The following is a 22534-nucleotide window of genomic DNA, read 5'->3' as shown; positions in this document are numbered from 1 at the left end:
AAGTCTCTCACTTAAAAAGCGGTTAATTCTGCTCAAAGTTGGTATTTTTGGTACGGAGTCTTTGAGGTACGGGAAGTATACGTATCCTAAAAAGGGTGGTTTTAAGATGCTGATTCTTCTTGAAAAACAGTTATTGAAAATTCTCCATGGTGTACGAGATTGAGAATAGCATCTGTTCTTAAACTGGAGCAAGATCCTCTTCTTAACCTTTCAGGTTTTGAGGCAGTAGTTTTTTCCAGAGATTAGCAAAGTTTTCTCTTGGAAATGGCCAAGTAAAGACTTCCTTCAGCAATGGTCAAAAACTCTCTGTAGAAACTAGAGCTTCAGAATATGTACGTGAATACCAGAAAAAAATTTGTACGGAATAACTTGAATGTTATCACATCACATAAATGAGGATGGTTTTGCGTCTTGGTCTTCCAGCAGGGAAGTTCTAGCTTAACCTGCTAAATTCCCTTAAGAATATGCCAAACAGGGTAAAATATTTTCTGTGCATCTTTTTGGCAATAAAAAATAAATTTTGTTAATTAAAAAAAAAAAAACTTAAAATGCGTATTTTTCAAATCCTTTAAAAAAGGGTAAGCCTTAGAGCTAGAGTGGTAGCTGTAAGTCCTTTTATACTCCCTTGGGACATCCATCCTGCAGTGAGTGTTCCATCTTTTCCTCCATTATAACATTCTTGGCTCATTTTAGTCTTCCATTGTCATCTTATGGAAATTAATATGAATATAGTTTTCTGTTAATGAGTCAGGGACTAATGTTGTCCTCTGGAGCTGCTTTGTCCCCTCTATAAATGCCTCTTTGCTTGCAGCTAAAAAACTAGGGTAGTAATGCTTCAAAATCAGAAGCTTTTTAGATTTTTTGGCAGAGGATGAAAGTGTCCTTGAACAAACTTGAGCAAACTTCCTGTGTACCAAACAGCAAGCTAATTAAAAAGTTGGTGTGCTAAACACTTCACACATAGGGAAGGCAGCCAGAACCCTTGCAGGGGAAGGCTTTTTAAGGGGGATGAAGAATGTGGAGGAGACAAGGTAACGAGCATAGTGAACGATGTTATTCTAAGAGGTAGACATGTTATTAAGCAGCAGCTAAAACGAATGTGGTTCTTACTCTAGAAAAATGAAAGCCAGCTATTGCACAAGTCTTGCTGTGGAATAGTGGAGTCATTTGGTAGCACCGATGTACATAGAGATTAATTGGCTGCAGGTTCAAGCACAACATAGTCTGTATCTGCCTGAAGTTATTGTGGAACTTCGTACTCCTGAAAGCTTACTAGTCTTGGCTTTTGGGGGAAGACTTTTTAAAAGTTTGTCAGCATTGAAGTTCTACCTTTCTTAGTAAAAAATAGGAGAATTAACTGGCAGAGCATTGCCTCCCACTGTGTTGAGGCATCTTGTCATTGGCTGGCTGCACATCTTTACAGCATTTGGCTCCACTTTGTGTACATGAATGTAATATGATGTTTATTGAACCTTCGTGGTGGTTTCACACAATAGAAAAAGCTATATTTGAATAGAAATTATTAGTGAGGAGAATAGGGACCAAGAGGAACAATGATACTGCAATAATTTTCATGAGACAAGATGGCAGTTTGCGTGTAGAGATGGCGTGCACATATGCCAGAAGTTTCTCTCCTCTTCTGCTTCAGCATAAATGCTAACTGTACTTTCTCATCTCTAGCTTGTGATGAAATACACATAATAGTGTAGGCTTAAAGCTTTAATTCTGAAACTAGAGTTTCGCAGCATGGCCTCCAAATTTTAAAATTACCTACTACTTCTTCAAGTACATAATAGTATTTAAAAAAGATTTATCCTGTACAATTTGTAAAAATAGGTGTACTTCTGAGGAATCAAATTAATTCTGTGGAGAAAGCAAATCAATGCTTTTGCCATTGGAAAATGGAAATATGTTTTTTTTCTCTAAAAGGATCATCCTTCTAAAGGAAGAAGAGGTGAAAATTGTTAGTGTCCATTTAAGCAATGAATTAAATGGATTTTCCTTTTCTGCATTCAGTGCTTTTTCATTATTCAGGTTCAGTAGCTGTTTACTAGCTTTGGTTGAATTTACAGTGTTCAAGATATAAATATCAAAGCACAAAGCACTTCAAAGCAGTGTTTTGATGAAACTTTGTTCTTTCATTAAACTTAAGAGTCTGGTTTGGGAGTCAGAGGTAGCATTTGCTAATGTGCACTAGGTTAGGCAAACAGTAGTTTGGGACGACAGCTTTGGTGTTTTCATTGATTAGTGATTTGCTCTGAGTTTCACAAGAACAAAGACAGGCTTTTTTAGACAAGCATGTATAGGAAACTGTTAATCCCAGCTGTTTTGGAAGATGGAGTCTTTTTCATCATTTAATTATGTACAGAAAGAGTGCTATATTGAAGTTTATTCCTGAGTATGACGTAAACGTTAATTGAAAATAGTCTTACTCTTCTGCATTTTAGTTATTTCCAGGGAGAGAAGGCGATAAGCAAGCTTTTGCTATCACTAATGATACTTCCTAAATAAAACTCATTCATACTCTTAAAAAAAAAAAAAAAAAAAAAAAGTATGCTATGGAGGTTGGGGATGCTAATATGAATGTGCTTCAAATTGAGGTATCTTGTTAATATCAGATGTTGATATGCACCCACCCCCATAAAATCTTTTGCTAATGCATTTTCTTTTGGGAATGATACAGTAAGTTACATGTAGTTTAAATTAGTAAGATGCAAAAAGAATCAGGTCTATTTAACATCCAGTAGCTCTCTTGGCTTTATGTAGGTGTCATGTGGAAGATAACTAACTAGAATGAGGAACTAATGGAGAAGGTTTATTTTGAGTGATTTGCATATAAATAAGAAATATTTACATGTTGTGTACATTAGAGACTAACAATATATGGCTTCAGGGTTAGAGATGCTTCATAGTGTGGTCTGAAATAAGAGGAGTGTTGCTTACAGTTGAGAATTTTGGCTCAATATTTCTCAATACTTCTAACAAGTCATAGCTTGAATATATGTATATAGTGGCTGTGTTCTCAAAAAAACACAAACACCACAGCATTTTGTAAGGTGGTTACAAGGCACTGGGCAAACACTCTATTGCTGTTTGAGACATTCTCTTCTACACTGACCTGTGTAGAAGGATATAAAATAAAAGGCTTAGAGAAAATCGTACAAAGTTTGTTTATACTCATGAGCATGATATATATGTATGTATGTTTGTTTTTTAGGTAACACCATTTCCAAATACTGGATTTATCAATGGGTTCACATCTCCAACCTTCAAGCCTGCTGCTTCTCCACTGACTACACTCAGACAGTATCCTCCCAGGAACAGGCAAGTTCAACTTTCTTTTAGCAATATACACACTGCTTTATTACCCAGTATGTGGGGTTTTAATCTACTCATCCTAGAAACACCACCTAACTTGAAAATATTTGTGAAACTGAACTTGGTACAAGGTTAAGTGACACCAAAGGCCAGATGGCGTTGCTATTGTTAGTGAACATGCTGCTTCTAATTGCAAATGGACTGTCTGAAAGCTGAGAACTTGTCTGTTCCATGATTTAATACGTTCAGATAAAATATTCTGAATGATGGCAAGTGACCAGCAGGATTATTGATCTAGCATTTTCAATTTCAAGTAGTTTTTAGTTAAGCCAGAGTTGAAAATAAAATGGAAGGGTTCACATGGCCTGTTGAAATGAATATTTAAAATTCCTGTAAATGAAACACTCAACAGAGGACCAAAGACTTTGCTTCTTCTGAATTCTGTGTATAGGCTTAGGCCTCATAGTATGTATGTTGAAATGACTTTTGAATTTGTAGGAATCCTAGCAAGTCCCATATACGACATACAATACCCAGTGCAGAAAGGGGACCTGGGCTTCTAGACAGTCCTACAATATTCAACTTTTCTGCTGATCGTTTAATCAATGGCGTCAGGAGTCCACAGACGCGGCAGCCGGGACAAAACAGGACACGGATGCAGAATGCTACTACGAGTTACACCAAGAGGGAAGTAGGAACTGGACGAATGGAACAGACCAGTGTGGACTCGTCTCCTGGATTAGGTAGAGGAAGGTGAGTGTGCTTCTGTAGATATCTGCTGAAGTACACACTATTGGTGCTGCTGCTCTTAGTAAAAGAGGAATGCTATCAGTGCTGTTCTCATTACTATTTTAATCTGAGACTCTCTCTTCAAACCTAAAATCTTGCAAAGTACTTCCTCTGAAGCCCTAAATAGAGGGAAAAAAAAAAAAGTGAAGTGGAATTGCATACTTTCCTACCAAATGAAAGCCATTAAAGGCACCTGATGAACAACTTACATAGATCTAATCCTCCATGCTTTCTTTAGGTGTTGTAGGAAAGGTTTTTGCATGTTTGGCTTTAATGAAGCAGTTGTGCCATTCCATTGTCACAGTGTAGATCGTGCACCTGAAAGACCAGAATTTTACCCGTATTAGATGTTTACAACGTTCAAGATGATGGCTTTGTATGGAGGGATATGGAGGGAGGAAGAAGGATTACATGCAACTAAGAAAACCTATTGTTGTGCAGTTTGAGGGGGAGCTGAGGAGCTGAAAACTGATGGCACCAATTTTAATTAGAGAATTTAGCAGGTTAATCTTAGAATTTTTGAATCACGGGGCAGTTCTAATAAGTGATTTATAAAAGTACTTTCTTTAATGATGGTTGTGCTTTTGTTTCCAAGTAAACCATTTTGAGTCACTTACTGAATCAGAAGATAACTTGCATCTTTTGCAGATGATCCTACGTTAAACTTGTGTGTTTAAAAAAAATATATTTCCCCTGGCTATTCAAAGGTTTTGTCTAAGCATTATACATATTTGGCACCGAGATGCACTTTTAACTCAGGAATTACTTGCCAATAGTGTGTTATGCTGACTTGTATAAAGTCTGTGCCTTTATTTTAATGAGTTTGCTAACCTTTCCCTAAAACATTCTAGACAGGTTATTAAGAACTAAAGATGAATGAAATAGTGATTCAATTTAATTTCTCTATTCATGTAAAGGTGAGGTTCTGATAACTGTTTTCTTTCCCTTAGGAAAAACTCGTATGGCTACCGAAAGAAAAGGGAGGACAAGTTTACGGTGAGTTTTCATGATCGCATTCAATTATAATTAAAGTGGGGTAGCTAGGCAATAGTATGGATATTATGTGTAATAGCAGGTGAGATGAGCTATTGCAGAAGAACTTGTTTGACTGAAGATAGCTGATTAAATTCAATTGAGTTTACTGCATTTGGGTATCAGAGAACATTGTCCATTAATTCAAAAGTCAGCAAAAAGTTAAAATTACTCTTTTATCATGGCAAATGACTTCTACCTTACTTTTATTTTGTCAGTATGATTGACTGTTTGCATTCACGGAGGGCCAACTTTAGCCTAGCTTGAGATTTGATTATCATTCATGTAGACATTGAGTAGTTAACAGATCCATGTGTCACATAATGTATAGCTAGAATGTTAGCTATGAAGTGATCAGTTATTTCTTTAATACATCTCCCTGTTTCTCCCTTTCTACTTCCAACTCTGAGGAGAGTTCAAAAACAAAACAAACACAACAGTTTTAGTTCTCCTTGGAAGAAGGACAAAGCTGTTTTTTCAGGAACCATATCGTCATTCTTCATTTATAGGGAGGGTATGAGAGATTCTGCTTATGCAAGAGGCACTAAGGTGTTCAGGACCACTTGATAAGGGTGGATATGCTAACACTTGAAATACTGTGATTTTTGTGAACTTAAATTCAAGGTGGAGGCCTAAATAAATACTTGAAAAGACTGGACTTAACTTATTTCTTCTACCCACTAGCTATGTTTTAATAGTACTAGGGTTTGGTTAGCTAAAACCAGGCACTTCTCTGCAATTTATTTCTGCTTCACATTGCAAGTTCATGAAATCTCAATGGATTATTTCATGATTCATGTTAGAGTTGCAGAGAAATGGCACTGCTTGAGCCATAATGCTTTCTCAGAAGTCTGAAATAATTGCATTTGCATATTGGTGCCTCCTGCTGTTGAGTAGTTTAATGGGACACAGATAAAAAAGAATGTCAAGGCTTTAGGAAGTATAACAGGGCAAGTGGTTCCTTTTGGTTCTTGTCAAACTTCTCAAAACTCAGTGAGATCAGATTACATGTAGGGTTCTCAGTACTTGTTTCTTCTGCTCTTTAAGAGCTGCTTGATGTTTTTTCCATCAATGATTTTTTTTCTTTTCTTTGAAAGAACAAGGAAGTGGTACAGGTTAGGCATGATGTATAAATGAGTGGCAAGAGCGAGGATTACCTGGGGCACTCTTACTGAACAAAGAGGCTCTTCAGATTCGGCTGACTTTAAAGGTTGTTTTAACTTTAAATGTAAAACTGACTTCTTTGGAAGTCAGGTCTACCAGTTCCCTTTTCTCAGCAGCAGGCTTTAACTGCAGCCTGTGTAGTCAGGTTCCTTCCAGTCTCTTGGCCCATGAATCTTTAGTCTCTGCTGTTCCATACTGCACCTTCAACAAAGGTGGGAGCAGCTGCATGCCCTCAGTACACTGTTAGGTAACATATCCTGAAGTGAAAGATTGACGTTTGACACCTTCAGAATCCAGGATCCTATTTCATGTGCAGTGGTTGTATATTGTATGTAGGACATCAGCACAGCCAGCTGTATTTGAAAGAAGAGATGACTTCTTTTAATTTTTAGAAGGAGCACTTACAGGAAGAATGCATCCTTGCTCAAGAAAGCACACGAAACCTGAAATTGATCAGTTTGTATCTGAGGCTACCCAGGGACATAAGCCAATTACTGAACTTGTATGAAGTTGACTTAAGAAATTTTATGCAGTTGGCAGCTTAAGTTATGTTTAAGTCTTTCCCAGTCCCTCTGATTCAAAATGTTAATATATCCACGTTAACTCTCTCTTACATATTTTAGGGGGATCTACTTTTTAGGAATATCTAAAGCAGTATCTATTACAGGACGTTAGTCCTATTTAAGAAAACAAAGTTCTCTGATTTGAAATACTGGCTTAAAAAGGAAAAGGTTGTCCCTCTTACAGTTTGAGCTGGATAAAGTGTAGTTTCTTTCTGTGACCCTTTGTTGGGTCATCTAGCTTCTATTTTTATATATTTGGGAGGCTTACAGCATTCATTGCTGTAACACTCTTGAATTCTGTCTTTGGAGGGGCATAATGCTGATTTAGTAGCAAACCTGAGGGTTGCAGTTGTTCTTGCTTCTGTGTTTGTTCTTTCCCTATTTCCCAACTGATAGACCCTTCTTTTGGCATAAAAAGTAGTTTGTGAAAGGATCTCAAGGGTAGTTTTGTATGTCTATTGTTCTTCGTGAAAAAGGGGATAAAACAGTAAGTAATGCAACATTTTCCCTGTTCTGTCTATAAGCATTATTCTCACATTCAGCGATATACTAGGAACTGTTTCCCTTGTCAAAAATAGGGATCATCTCAAAGACAGCTTTGTATTTACTATTTTGAAGCAGAGATCACGTTAGCACAGTCATGAAACAGTAACATCTGTTACATCTTTGTTTACATGATGTAGACAAAGTTAATGGGTAACTTAAGTTCCAGTATATAACAAAATGAATTTTATTTTTTTGACAGAAATAGAAGTTTTACAAATTCAGTTTTACAAATTCTTACAAGCAGTTTCCATGAGTGATCTTTGCCCGAAGGACTCATTTAATTCTTGAACTGCTGTAGGTTATATGGATTTAAACCCAATAATGTTTTTGCCTGGAACTTTGTTTTTCTTAGGTTTAATTAGAAAAATTCATGTTTCAAAAATCGCTTTGATTATTTGCATTTTAAATGTGTACTCATATGGTCACTTAGTAAATTTGATGAAAATTGCCATCATCTACATTAAATGCAAGGCATGCTGTCTTGCCAATTTTTAATATATCCAAACTTGAATGATATAAGATTCTTCTTATCTCTTGCCTTTCACATAGAATGTTAACATCAACACATAAAGGGGCTTTATTTCTGAATTCTCACTGTATCATGTTATCTAAAATGGTCTTTTTCATGTCAGTGTATTGTACATCCTGAAAGAAGGGTCAGGGAGAAGACTTAACTATACCAGTAGCATTACAGTTTATGCATGTGATGTTTTTAAAGATATTTATGCCATCCCATTTAAATTAAATTAAATATTTTAAAGGCACCAATGGAAAATGAATTCCTGGGTACTGTGATTTTCTTGGGAAGTGAGGTGGAGGGAGGTCTGCAGGGCTTTGCACATGTAAATCAAATGTAAAACATTTAGATTAATGATTTTCCTTTCTGTCATCCAGTGTGGTAACCTCAGCATGTTATTTCTGTTCCAGAGAGGCCAAACACAGTCTCCACCACCCCCAAAACCTCCGTCTCCTAGCTTTGAATTGGGTTTATCTAGCTTTCCTCCATTACCCGGGGCTGCTGGCAATTTAAAGACTGAAGACCTTTTTGAAAACAGACTGTCCAGTGTGGTAATAGGAACGTCAAAAGAAAGAGTGAGTAGTCAGTGTTTGTTTTCATTGGGAAAACAAAGAATTGCATATCTCTTGCTTTCAGATTTGGTGTCTTATGTAGAAAAGACATGGGTCGTGAGAAATGCTTTTAAAAAAACAGCTGTCAAATGTTGTGTGACTGCCTTCTGCATTTATATTTTGGAATTTGTTGGGTATTCTCTTTGAAACAGTGTGGAATACGTGCACCTGCACAAGTAGATTATCAGAGATTAGAAAATGTGCTCTTTACCGTTCCTGATTGCCTCAGCGTTTTTGATGGACCCATGTGAAAAATGATTAATTTTCCTCCTATTTGAAAGTCAAGACTTCTGAACTGTGTATAAAACACTTTCAAGTGACAAACTTTTAAGTGCTGAAATATAAAGAAGCTGCCTATGTAATCTTAATACACAAAGCATCACAGCTGGAGCAAGAACTGCTATCAAAACCAGCTGGTTCCAAGAGTTGTCGTGTCATATTGCACAAAGATTGTAACTATGATTTGTCAACCAAAGTTTGCTCTCTAGATACAGCGGAGATGCAGGTGAGAATTGATGTTCAGTAGCTGTTCGTAGATTTCATCCTTAGAACTGTCTTAGAACTGTGAGTGACAGTATGTTCTCTATTAAGAGTGATATGCCCTGTACACTACTGAACAGTCCAGGCTATGGAAGTTTATAATTTAAAATTTTTCTTAGCTGTAATGTTAATCTGTGTTTTGGTAGCTTTGCACCTCTATATCCAGGGGCTGACTTCTAAATGAAGAAGCTAACTGCTGGACATAGCAGTGTAAAGCAACCAAATGAACACCGAGATCTTCTGATTTTTCCTTTAAAACCTGAACTGTTGCACGTGTGTTTTCTTGTTGTCCAGGTATCAGAGGTTGTTAGGACATAGGCTGGTTAAGGAAAGAAGTAGCAGGGCGGTCTCCATCCAAGAGAAATTATACAGACATGGTATTTATTGTGTCTCCTGCACATGAGACAAGAGACAGCTGCATTCCAGGGCTGTGTTTAGAAGGAACATGCAGAATAGTGCCATGATAAGAGCAGTCTTCAATTTAATGTGTGCCAGTAATCTAGATTGTGATCTGTCCTTGGCAATCTGTGTACTTGTATTTTACCTATATTATTTCTAGAGTGGTTTTAGCTATTATATTTCATGTTCTAAATATAATTTCAGCAGTCACCAGCACTGCTACAATTTAAAACGTGTTGCTCCTCCTGTTACAAATCCAGTACTTGCTTTGCACTGTACTTAACCTAATGAATCTGCACTTCTCCCCTGTAGAGTCACTGAAGTGATACTGTGCAGGTACAATGCACTGACACATTTAAGTTTCCTTTGATTTCCTATTTTTATTTTTCTGGGTTCCATGAGTTAATGTCTGTACCATTGTGTGCAAGAGAGGAATTGCACTATTTCCATGTTGGCGTGAATAATAAGATAGCAGTAACTGGCTTCAAAGAGCAATTGTGTTCTACTAGCAAGGTTAACACTGGAATCTTGCCAGTTCATACAGGCTATTTTTCATCTTAATCTCAGCAATTTTTTGTTGCATGACATAGCTACGTAGTGCTGAATTAGATTTAGGCAGTGCTACTCCTGTTTGACAGATTGGCAAGACCTGTGTAAAGAAGCTAAGTGGACTTAGGTTTTATGATTTCCAGCAATTGTTACGGAGCCATCATATCTAGCTGCTCTTTAGATGTAGCTCTGGGGAATGGCAGGAGCTAATCATCCCATATTTTCTAACTGGGAAGCTGCACCTCTGTCAGATGAGAGGCTGAGAGTTTTGGCCTAGCAACAGCACTTGTATGTCTGCTTCACTTGAAGTTATTGTCAATTAACCATGTACCTACAAATTTCAATGGACTTGGGCCAGAATGCTCAGCAACTTCCAAATTCAAGACTAGGCACGTACTGTTACAGTGAGTATGACTAGTAGAAGCTGTTCCTTTATTTTTAAACATCTGCCTCATATGGTTCTACTTTTATTTCAAATAAAACCAGGCTTAAATCCAGTGTAGTAACCTATGCTGCCTGATTTACGTGTCATCAAATACCATTTTCTTTTTTAGTAGTGACCACAGGAGTCTTGTGTTTTATGACCTTTGACTGCTGGCCTTAGGGGTAGAAGGATGGCTATTTTGTTCCTTCTGTGCTGGGGTTCCGCCATTGCTCTCCCTTCTTTCCAGTTCTGGTTCTAGAATCAGTCAGGTCAGAAGCAGTATGAAAAAACACTTTTTAAAGCACGTGAAATGGTTAAGTTATTAGAAATACATTTTTTAAATTAAAGTCTTGTTTTACTTCTTACTTTGTGACAACTTAAATTCATGTATGCATCTTGAATCTATCTGGCCTGTATCTAGAAACACAATCTCACTTGATATCAGAATAATCTTGTCAGGGCTGCAGAAAAAGCCTCTTCTCGTAGCAAATCACACTAAGCATAGAAAAGGGACTTTGAATTGATGGTCATATCCTAGTTCACAAAAACTTCTTTTTTTTTTTTTTTTTTTTTTTAGAGTTGTTTTGCTTTTGGCAGCAGATATCAGGATGGTGCTGAGTAAGAAGCTAGAACTTTGCAGAAGCTGTGTGTAACTCTGGGAGACTTTAGTCTTAATAAGCTAACTATGGGTATGGAAGGAGACACCAAGCTGCCTTTGTCACCACTGGATGCAAAATTCCAAGGTCAAAAGAAGTGATTTTGTCATCCAGATGTATCCCCCAGGGAAAAAAGCTTCAGACTCCCTTGCAAAAGAGCCTTGGTGTGATTTGTCAGTGTTCCTAAGTAATTGTAAAGGGAAAAAACTTTAGTTCCAATCCATGTATTGAACCCTTCCAATATAGGTAGCTAATTCTGTAGCTTCCTGTAGCTAATTCACAATTTGAAATCGACATATAAACTGTTTCCTGATTGCATTAATTTTCAGGCAAACCACGTTAATTGGATACTATGATTGCCCTTCTGTGCCTTTTTTCTCCTTCAGAACGTTAATGTGGATGCAAGTACAAACACTATTCCATCTGGAATTCCTCGGGAGCCATTGTTGCCAGTCTCTTCTACATTGCCCAGGACGTTTGAAAGGTCTCCTTCGCCAACCCAGTCTTCTGAGTAAGAACTTAATTGCACATCTGTAATTATTCTACTCTGTCATGTTTGCATTTGCTGTGATCAGAATGCAAGATGGAACACTTTAAATAGCTTTTGAAATACTGATGAAAGTAATTTTTTGTACTTGTAGCAAAGGCAATGAAACTTAATTTCTGAACATCATATAATAGTATTATAATAGTGATCCAGACAGTCATTCAACAGACAAACGTTTAGTGTTGTATTTATGTTTAGTGTTGTATTTTAGCCTTAGCAAGTATTAAAAAATTACTGAGTACCTACTTCATTGTCTTGTATTTAGATAGCTTTGAAGCATGGGCAGTATCATTGTCCATACAGTAAAGAATTGTAGAACAGTTTGGGTTAGAAGCGACCTTAAAGATTGCCTAATTCCAACCCCGTCAAGGGCAGGGACTCCTCCTGCTAGACCAGGTTACCCAGAGCCCCATCCAGCCTGGGCTTGAGTACATCCAGGGATGGGGCATCCATAGCTCCTCTGGGCAGCCTGTGCCAGCGCCTCACCACCCTTGGAGTGAGGAATTTCTTCCCAATATCTAATTTAAATCTCCCCTCCTTTTAGTTTAAAGCCATTATCCCCTGTCCTTGTCACTACACCCCCCAATAATGAGTCCCTCCCCAGCTTTCCTGAATGCCCCTTTAGGTACTGGAAGGCTGCTGTAAGGTCTCCCTGAACACCCTCAACTCCCTCAGTTTGTCTTCATAGGAGAAAAAGGAGTAACATAACTGACTATCAAAAGCTATCAGAATGTCACAAATACTAGGTCATGTCAGATTCCACACTAACATTTGTTTGATAGTGTTTTTTAAATGCAATGCTAGTCATAGCTACAATTTGCCTGGCACGCTATAACTTCACAGTCATACTCAGACAGTTTCAGAGCCATTACTAGATCAATCACTTATCCTGATGCTTCAGTTCTCGTGAGACTTTTTTCCTGCTGGATGCTTTACAGGGACTCCAAGGTTGTGGATAAACAGCAGAGAGAGACACAGAGTGCAGAAAGGCTTTCTTCTTCCACACTCAGTACTGCATGTAAATCGGTACAAGTCAACGGGGCTGCCACGGTAAGTGCCCTCACTACTTTACTTTCTCCTAATGATTCATTTTGGTGTATTTAACAGAATATCGCTTCTGTTGCTCTCCAATGCTGCTTGATCACGTGATGTGCAATTAACAGTTCAAAAATATTCAAGATTAACTTCCACTGAATGATAGCGCTACCTGAATTGTCGTCTGACTTGGTAGTTGCCTTGAGGTAGAAGTATTAATCTGTATGTTGATACCTAAACTGGAGTGTTCGTGCTGTTTCAGCTGTTTTAGTGTTTACCTGAATTTGAAGTATTTTCTCTGTCACAGTATCCCATTCTTCTGGAATAGTGTTCTGCATTTTCCCTTGTCTTGCACCTTTTCTGTACCACTTCTGTAAACTTCATATTGAAACTCTCACATGCATGTTTAAGCATGGCAGTTGCTTGTCACAAAAGGTTTTACCTTTTTTGTTCATTAAAGTAAATGATTTTTGCTCAGGATGCTTTAACTCTGCTGTCCTGTTTGCTGTTGATTTCCCAGGAACTGCGAAAACCTAGTTATGCAGAAATTTGCCAGAGAACAACTAAGGATCCTCCTACATTGCAACCCCAGAAAGAACAGAAGCCAAACACTGTAGCATGTGGGAAAGAAGAAAAAAAGCCCACAGAAACAATAGAGAAAAACAGAGAACCTCCTCCTGCGAAGTCACATCCTGGACAACCCAAAGACCAGAGGAGACAGTCAGGACGCAGATCGTCCCCTCCAGCTGTTGTTGGCAAACGTTTAAATAAAGAACAGAACACCCCTCCTAAATCTCCTCAGTGATGAAACTAACAACTGGGAGGGATTCAAAAAGAGGTCTGCTTCCCACAAATTAAACCCATGTTCCCACTAAGATACCTGAGAATGAGTTGCTGGTTAGGAGCTTGCAGTGATACTAGGCATATAACAATGCCTGCAAGTTATTTTTCTGTGAAATACTTTTTCCCCTCTTGAACAAACATTCTATTTTTTCTGGATATTTCTGGATAGTTGTTCTAAACCTTACCTTTAGGTTGGTGCTTAATTGGAGGTGAAGCTTAGTGTGATTATTTTTTTCAAGATGTAAAATATTTGTCTTAGAAAAAGAATCAACTTTTTATTAAGCCTCTCTGTGGCTGTGTGAGTGCAAGCTCTGTATAGTGAGTTTTTTTCTAAACTGTTAAGCAGAAATGTGCTGCTGCAATATTTTTAATAAACTGGTCTGCAAGTACATATCTAAAGTGTCCAAAAGACTGATAACGGCAGCTAGTGTGTAGGTGCAAGGAAGTAGATATATTTTACGAGTTAGTATGTGACCTTGAAGATTTTTTTTATTGGGCTGCTGTACTAAATGTCAGCAAATGAACTTGCACTTTTAGGTTAAACGAGTAGTTGTTTCTAGCGTTTTTAAAAATCGAATCTTTTTTTGATGTTTTGCACACAGAGAATGAATCCTACGGAGCACCATAGCAGTCTTTCTAAAATGTTTCCTTTTTTGACTTACTGCAAGCAAGTAACCATCTTCTCACTCCAGAATAAAACTGATATTATAATTTGCAAATACAAAGCACATTGTGAATAGAAAGAATTAAGTCTGTGAGCTTCTATGGTGGTGAAGCTTATTAGTGGATGTTATCAGGAGAAAGCACTGTAGCCTTCTTGTGATAACCTTAGCTTCCCTGTGCTTGTAAGGGAGTTAACTGAGTCAGCGCTGTATGTTCTGGTTACCCCTGTGCTCTGTGTAGACTTTTTTTTTTTTAAACTCTACCCCAAGTGCTCTTTGAAAGAGTTCATATCTTAGTCAGCCTTGTGTTGACGTCTTCCTGTAACTACAAGCATTGGCATATGGATTTAAATTTTTCGAGCCGTGAGATAATGGTGTTTGTTTTGTGTGGTGGAGGAAGAGATCCCTGATATTTACCTCTGGGATGAGGTTTCTCACACTTACTTTAGAAGTGATGCGCTTTCTGAAGGACAAGGATGCACTAAATTAGCAAGTTTCTAATAAAGTTGAATATAAATTATTTTTGTTTTAAAATGCCTAAAGCTTTTCTTTAAGTGTTTAAACTGCAGGAAGTTCAGACTAAACTCATTCCTGCTGACTATGACAGTACAGTTTATTCCACAAAAATGTTTATTTAAACAACTGATTTTTTTAAAGAATTATTTCCATCCAATATTTAAAGACTTGAATTTTATTTAAACTTGAAAATGACTTTGCCTTAACTTTTGTACAAGACAGCTTAGAGTTAATGAGGTCTGACCCCATTGAGGGTTAGCAAGAGTGGAATACAGAATTACTCAGTTACAGTATGTATCTATTGTCACTGGTCTTACTGGGTAAACATACTGTAGTACAGGAACTAGCAGCAGTTTTTGTAATATACCTTAAAGATCTTAAACAGTTGATCTTTTTCAGATTGTTGAAAAATCTGTAAATGCAAATAGTCAATACTGTATTAAATATGTGCACTTGGAAGTGTGTGCTTTGCTTGTACAGTTGTAAATAATCAGAACATATAAAAAGGTACCCTAAAGAAAAAAATCTGATAAAAATTATTGATATTATAAATGTTGCTGTTGAGCTGGATGTAGATAAACTAAATGTTGTGGTTTGAATATTACTTTAATTTGTTGTTTTTTCTTTTTCTTATTTTATTCTGGTGTGCTGAACTGACTCTGCCTCTTCACTGCAAAAGGGAAACGGAACGAAAAGTCTTATTTGAAAGCCCTCAAATGTTTTCCTAAATCCCTCTAAAAAACAAGTGATTTAACCAATTCCAAAGTTTTCTGCAATGTAAATATTGAATTTTAGCAGTCAAACTGTAATTTTAAGTTGTTAATAAAATCAAATTTAATTGGAAAAATCTTTAGACTGCTAAGAAAATATACACTGAAGCTTATTTGTCTGCTTTCGAGAGTATCAGTGCTTTCCTAAGTATGATTCATAGAACTGTAAAGTAACTGTAGAAGTTAACTCCTGATAAATTTCCTATTAAAAGCATCAATCGGTAACTAGTTGACCTAAATCCAGCCTGTTGTATGCTGCAGAATTGGTTAAAATAGGGCATGCTGGAATCCGCTGATTTTTCTCGTTTAAAAAGCGCACTTTGTGAATGCTGTGGGAGGAGATAGGACTCTGACAACATCACCAAAACTGCTCAGCCAGTTCTGTCATTGGATTTTAACATGCTTATCCTTTCCCCGGTGGCAGTGAAAGTGGTAGCTAGATTTGTGTATGGTTTAGGCCGGCTGTATGGTTCATTTTGTTTGTCTGCTGAAAGTGAAAGGCTTACCAGCTGCAAACAATCACAAGTGGTTACTTACGGCAACTGTGTACAGCTAGTCATAATGCTCAACTGGTACATAAGGTAATATATTGAGACCAGCAGGATGTGTTGTGCTGTTCTGATGTATTCTGCTGCCATTTGTGCTAGGTCAATACACTGTAATTACTGCTTACCCAGCAACAGTCTGTTGCATCGAAAGTTTAAATCTTCCTCTGATGTGGTTTTTATAGCTTTTTTTAAAAGAAAAAAAAAAAAAGGTGACACGCCAAATAGCTGTGTAATGTACAACTTATCCTTACTGCATTTTACTTGGAGATTTTTTTTCCACTCGATGACAAAATGGAGCTTTCGGAGTAGAGTTGTGAAGTTGCATGCAGACTGTTGCTACGATACATGGAGATAATAAAATGTGGCTTTTAAAATGAAAAACCTCCCCAAAGCAGTAGCTGAGTTAAAGGTTCAGGGATACAGTAATTAAAATTGGCATTCTACCTTGTGGGATTGTGTGGTGATGCTCTTCATTTTGCAAACAAGCTAAAACGGGATCTGAGACTCTTCTTCCAGGAATTCAAAAAAAAAAAAAGTTGCTTTTTAAACTTTGTGTAATCTTGTTTCAGATCAGTCCCCCACCACGACATTTGTCACTTGCCACGTGGAAACATATGAACGGTGGCAATTTTCTTCGGTTGCTGCTTTATCCTCTTAAAGACTTCAGCAGTTGGCACAGAAAGGCCCTTGTTTGAGCGTGGTGCAGTGTATCTCAAGCAACAGCTGACTGTAATGGTGCATACCTATCTCTGTATCTCCTTCAGCTAGCTACAGTTAGGGATTTTTATGTGCTTTGTAACCTATTACACTAATAGCAGCAGACAATCGAAGATTTCTAAGGAGACCTAACAGCTGCCAATTCATGAAATAGAAGTGTAATATGGAAGCCTTCTTGAGGGTTTTTGTTTTTGTTCTTCTTCCATTAAGACTGGAATCAAGCTTACATGTAAACTATCAGTAATTTAAGTTTCCTTTTGTGTCATAAAATGTAAAACTGTCTAATTTGAAAAAAAAAATATGTAGGTTATGAAAAATAAAGATTTAGGCACTGTTGAATTCCTGATTTTTTTAATTAAACCTTTCTTCAGCAGTATTTTATTACCTTTTGTCTTTTGCTCCCATTTTTGGAAATTCTTTATTTCTAATTTTGGGAAAAAAAAAAATTCTTTCTTTCCTGTTCAGCACAGCTGCTGTAACCATCACCTAGGGCTATGTAGCAGCAGGAGCAAATAATATCACTGGTGGAGGCAGCAATATCTCTTAGTTAACTGTGATTAACTTGAGGGTGGGAATAAAGGGGTGGGAGCTAACATGAAGCTTTGATTACAAGGGGTTCTTGTCTTTATTAATGCTTTCCTCAGAGTCTGTCAACGTACATGATCCCTGGCACATTGGGCACTGTGGGCTTATGAATGACAGCAAACCTTGGTGTGTCAGCTAAACGCTAGGTTTGGTCCTCGTGTGGACCACGTTGAAGATGACCAATTTTAATGCCACAATAGGGGAACTTAGTCCCCTATTACCTAACGTGTAGAAATGCACAAACCCATCAGCGTTGTGGCCACAGTATTGATGTAGTTCCTCAGGGCCCTCCCTGCTTGGGGGAAATCAGGGATTGATTTACTCACAACAGAACTGGGCAGTGTCCCATTCATGCAAGTTTCCCCCAGTATGAAGTGACACATGACAGCTGCCCCCATGTTCATGCTGAAGAAACAGTTTATTTTCCTACAGGGCATGAGGAGAAATAGCAACTGGGGAAGATTAAATGCAATTGAGTATCCAGACAGTATTTACTGTCACAGAAACCTCTTGTATTTTGATCCTGGGGCTTCTTTAAAATGTCATAAAATGTTTTCTCTACACTTTCTAATGTGCTTTTACTTCTCAAAATCCTGGAAACCTCTTGGTCTACCTGCTTTTATGGCCTGGCTTTATGGGTGTAATGGCTTGAGTCAGGGAAGTGATTTCAACTAAAAGTTAGCTGGTGGAAGTAATGTTACCTGCTTATCTCTGTGTTTGGAGGGAGCTGTACAGTGGGGTAGAGCCCTGATGCCAGCCGGTCATGGTAGCTGAGTTGTTGCCTCATGAAACTTAAAACGTGGCTACACATCTTTCACCTAATTCAGTGATCGACGTAAGTTGATCAAACCAATTCTGGGTGGAATGCTAATAGCAAACTATTATGCTAAATAAGCACAAGAAAAGCCGCTGCTGTCGAAAGGCTGGCTTACCCGTGCCTAGCAGCATCCTCCTCTTGTTGATTGCCTTCATGTCATCAGCACACTGCCTGTCTGAAAACTACCAGAGAAAACTTTCCCAGAATGTGTCAGGTTGCCGTACAGTCAGCAGAATGGAGGAAGGGGCAGGGGTGGGCAGTCGGCACCCTGATGAGAAAGGTGAGCTGTTTTGGCAGTCCAAACTGGAAATTTGTACAATTAACTTATGACAAGCACAGGGCAAAAGGCTCTGGCATAAACACAGCCTTGCTTGTGGGTGTTGTGTCACCTTACCTTAGGTGGATGTGGCTCAATTTGGTGAAGCAGCTCGGTCATTCTTGAGCCTTGTTGTCATAATGGGGAGAAGACAGACAAAAGGGTCCAGTTCTTGCCTTAGCCTTAATGGCTATTCTTATATATACACCGTAAATATGCCAAATCTGAAGTCTGTTTCATGATGGCAGTCTTACCACAAATCCCTGTTGTCTTGCCACAACAGCCTGGAGTAGTTAATTTTTCACAAAACAGCGGGGTATGTGCTGGGGCAAGAGGGGCTCAGACAAAATCACCCCCCTAATCTCTCCTAAATTCGCATCAGTTTGAAGAGCAAATTGTTTTGTGTGCTTGCGTTAGGCACGTACAGCGTGGAAACCATTCTGCGGTTTGATGGCTTTACGTCCCGCTAGCTGCTGGCAGGCAGAGCAGTAAATCTACCCCGGCTAAGGGTGCTCTGAGGAAGGAGGGATGAATGGCTGAATATAACGTTGTAAAATACCCTGAAGCTGGAAAGACCTCTGAAATCCACCTGCCAAGGTGAAATTACTGGTACCTAATAAAACGTCTCCCAGATCTCTTCCTACACCAGAGCTACACGTAGTGAGATGTCAGCCCGGGCACAATGGTGCTATTGGGTTCCCCAGGCCTGGCCTACCTTCTTGTCTCATTCCCAAGGCTGGGAGCATTTCCAGTAACTGCAGGTGTGTAGTTTGCAACACGCATGAGAAACTGCTCTTGCTTTTTGCCTCTGACTTCCTTAAAATGTGGGCATGCAGCTCGTGTGCAGAGTGGGCTCAGTGCCCTGCAGGGGCCTGCAGCCCCCACCAGCCACTTCCCACCCTCTTAGCATATTCTCTTCCTTTCTAGAGGTTCAGTGTTGTCATTCTTCAGAGCTGCATCGCTTCTGGAAGGTGACAACTGTTGATCAAAGCTCCTAAATCCACCTATATTCAAAAATGTGGTAGGCTCAGCATCTTGAAACATATAAATTAGCTGGATTTTCCCCCCCTCACATGTTAAAGCAAATCCACTCAGAGGAGGATTATCTTGATATATTTCCGTTCTTAGGCTCTGAATTCCCAGGCTAATGTATATAATAAATACAAAAAAGTATGCTCTGTCCTTGAATATTTATACCTGTTTCTGGTTTTATGGTACCTGTCTGGTATCTAAGTTTTTCATTTCTGCCAGAACCCTTACTGCCTACATATTGGCAAACGCCAGCTACAACTTGTCTCACGTGGCTCGTGGTGGTGCTGAGAGCAGCTTCCTTCCTTGAAGCTATGGCAAGGGAGAAGTACTGGAGAGACCTGTCGAGTAAGCACTGAAGTGACCAATTTGCTCAAGGGATCCGACTGCTTGGACTGGCATTCAACTTCCTCCTTGGTAGCAAATATTGTTTTAAATAAGCTCTTGTATTTTACTTTTTGTTTGAATTAGCTCTTGTTGTGTAGACCTAAGCACAACAGTGCCGAGGAAGCTCTGCTGCCATCCTGCATGCACGCCTCCATCCCCACCTAGAAAATCTGAAGGTAGCAGCACTGGACGGGATGTGTGGCAGCTGGGTGCCAGGTTGGATGTACACTGAAAAATCAAACAAGCAAGGTGCTCTCTGAGACTGGTTTTTAGTTCTGACATGGAAAAGGAGATACTGCTACCAAAATTGGCTCCAGCCTGGGAAGGTAGTAGGGGGACTGCAGGGATGGCCTCTCTGAGCAGAGCCCAGCAGCTGCCCCATGTCAGATCAGAGGCAGCTCCAGCAGGCTCCTGCAGGTACCTGCCACTGGCCAGGGTTGAGCCACAAGTGATGCTGTTTGCAGCTCTGTGAGAGCAGATTTACGAAAGGGGAAAAAAAAAAACCTGCAGCTGGAAGAGTGAGAAGCAGCCCTGCAGCCCCTGGTGAGTGCAACTGGAGGGCAGGAGGTGCTCCAGGCACGCAGCACAAGTTCCCCTGAGGCCTGTGGAGAGGCCCCCGGTGGAGCAGGCTGTCCCCCTGCAGCCCATGGGTCCCACATGGAGCAGATCTCCATGCTGCAGCCCGTGGAGGAGCCCCCGGTGGAGCAGGTGGATATGGCCTGGAGGAGGCTGCAGCCCATGGAGAGGAGCCCACACAGGAGCAGGGGATCTGGGGGGAGCTGCTGCCCATGGGGGACCTGTGCTGGAGCAGTTTGCTCCTGGGGGATGGACCCCGTGGGACGGAGCCGTGTGGGAGCAGTTCTTGAAAAGCTGCTGCCTGTGGGCAGCCCCCGCAGGCTCAGTTCAGGCAGGACGGCATCCATGGGAGGGACCCCACATGGAGCAGGGGCAGAGAGGGGCCGTGAGGGAGCAGCAGGGACAAAGTGTCAGGGACTGACTGCAGCCCCCAGTCGCCTGCACTGCTCAGGGGGAGCAGGGTGAAGAGGGTGGGGGTGAGGGGTTGGGGATAGATGTATTTTGCTTTTAATTCTCAGTACTCTGGCCTGCTAGTGATAGGCAATAAATTATGTTACTCTCCCTTATTCTGAGTCTGTTTTGCCTGTGACAATAACAGGTGTGCAATCTCCCTGTCCTTACCTAACCCGTGAGCTCTTTTCATCATGTTTTCTCCCCCTGCCCTTCTGAGGAGGAGGAGCAAGATCATGGCTGTGCTGTGCTGAGCGACCTACTGGTGTGAAGCCACCTTCCGCTGCTTGGCAGCATTGCCAGGGATATCTCAATTTTTTCTGACTTTATTCTATATCTGTAAGAACTCCACTCGAAGGAGATTGGATAGATTGATAGTGTGAGAAACTGTAAAAGTAGTTTATATTAAAAATAACTAACAGTAATAGTCAGCATCTCTTTGCACTGGGAAGGCAGCTTGCAGGTCTCTTCTGCTGCTTGCCCATTACCATTGCCACAGCACCTGGGCTTCTGCCTTTCTCATAGCGTGTCAGGACCTTGCTCCATGGCAGTGATGTGCACTGTGATCCTTTTTGCTGCCCTCGTGCTCCTGGGTAGCAGTGTTGTACACAGGAAAGCCAGGCGCTGAGGGCTGGAGTGGCCAAAGGTTCGATGTGAGGATGGGAAGGTCAGACCCGAACCTGGCTGGTGCCTGCAAACTTTATTTCATGGAGCTGTGTCCAGTGACAACTACTATAGCCAAAACGATGGTTCAAAAATAAATTTGAGGTATCAACTAGTAAAGAGAAACAAAGCAGAGTGCAGGGAAAATCATGAGTTTTGCACCAGGAAAGGAAGGGCAGGCTTAGCAAGGCAAGTCGCGTGCTCTGTGGACATGTGTGGCTTCAACATTTCTCTGAGCAGTATGAATAGTTCTGTTGGTTTCCTCTGCTCATTAGTGGCCTTCCATCCCTTACGCACAGCTGCCAAGTTGGCCTCAGCTCAGCATGGGAAAAACTCCCAAGCAAATGACACTAGATTTGCCTTGTAAGCAGTTAAATGGGAGATTGTGTTAGGCTGCTGTCTGCTAATACAGCATAAAAGAGCAAGGAATGTGCATATAATATGCAGAAATTAAGTTATAAACTACTAGGCAATGGTCGGGACTCAGCTTGCAGATGTACATAAATTTAATTGTCTACTTAGGCCGTGGAGGTTGGATCAATAGGCAATGCGTCTGGAGAGCCGTTCATCTACATCTTGATCGGCTGAAGTTTGATCCTGCATCCTGAACAGCCTGAGAAGCTCTTCAGGCTCCACCAAAACACAAAGACTCTGATACACAGCTTGTATAGACACCTGTGCCTGGACACCTTCATCCATGAATTCAATTGCATCCACAAAAGCAGCTGATATGCTTTATTAATATTAAAATGCGTGGCAAACTTTTTGTTGGCCTGAATGATGGTTAATTGACAGCCTTTGTTTGGAAGTGGCTGCAAATCATAATGTGCTTTTGGATTTGCTATGAAAGCTTTTCCCAGATTCAGATTAAGTAAAAGCTGTAGAATCATAGAATAATTCAGGTCTCAAGGGATCTTGTGAGGTCTTTGGTCCAACATCTTGTTCAAGGCAGGATTGGATGAGGT

The 22534-nt window shown here is 39.8% G+C and overlaps 1 protein-coding gene across 3 annotated transcripts in view; it reads left to right on the top strand.

The window, feature by feature from the left end:
• Positions 1 to 16550, top strand: part of LARP4B (La ribonucleoprotein 4B) — a 56608-nt gene extending 40058 nt beyond the window's left edge. For 2 of the 3 annotated variants that reach the window (XM_032181043.1, XM_032181042.1), the window contains exons 11-17: positions 3218 to 3324; positions 3817 to 4071; positions 5058 to 5103; positions 8340 to 8504; positions 11495 to 11619; positions 12594 to 12705; positions 13211 to 16550. In XM_032181043.1, coding sequence (XP_032036934.1) covers positions 3218 to 3324; positions 3817 to 4071; positions 5058 to 5103; positions 8340 to 8504; positions 11495 to 11619; positions 12594 to 12705; positions 13211 to 13495 — 1095 coding nt within the window. In that variant the 3' untranslated portion in view covers positions 13496 to 16550. The remainder of the gene's footprint in view (positions 1 to 3217; positions 3325 to 3816; positions 4072 to 5057; positions 5104 to 8339; positions 8505 to 11494; positions 11620 to 12593; positions 12706 to 13210) is intronic. The other variant, XM_032181044.1, reaches the window with a different exon arrangement.
• The last annotated feature ends 5984 nt before the right edge of the window (positions 16551 to 22534 follow it).

The sequence above is a fragment of the Aythya fuligula genome, chromosome 2 (assembly GCF_009819795.1).
Source record: "Aythya fuligula isolate bAytFul2 chromosome 2, bAytFul2.pri, whole genome shotgun sequence".
NCBI lineage: Eukaryota > Metazoa > Chordata > Aves > Anseriformes > Anatidae > Aythya > Aythya fuligula.
This window is presented reverse-complemented; position numbering and strand designations above follow the sequence as displayed.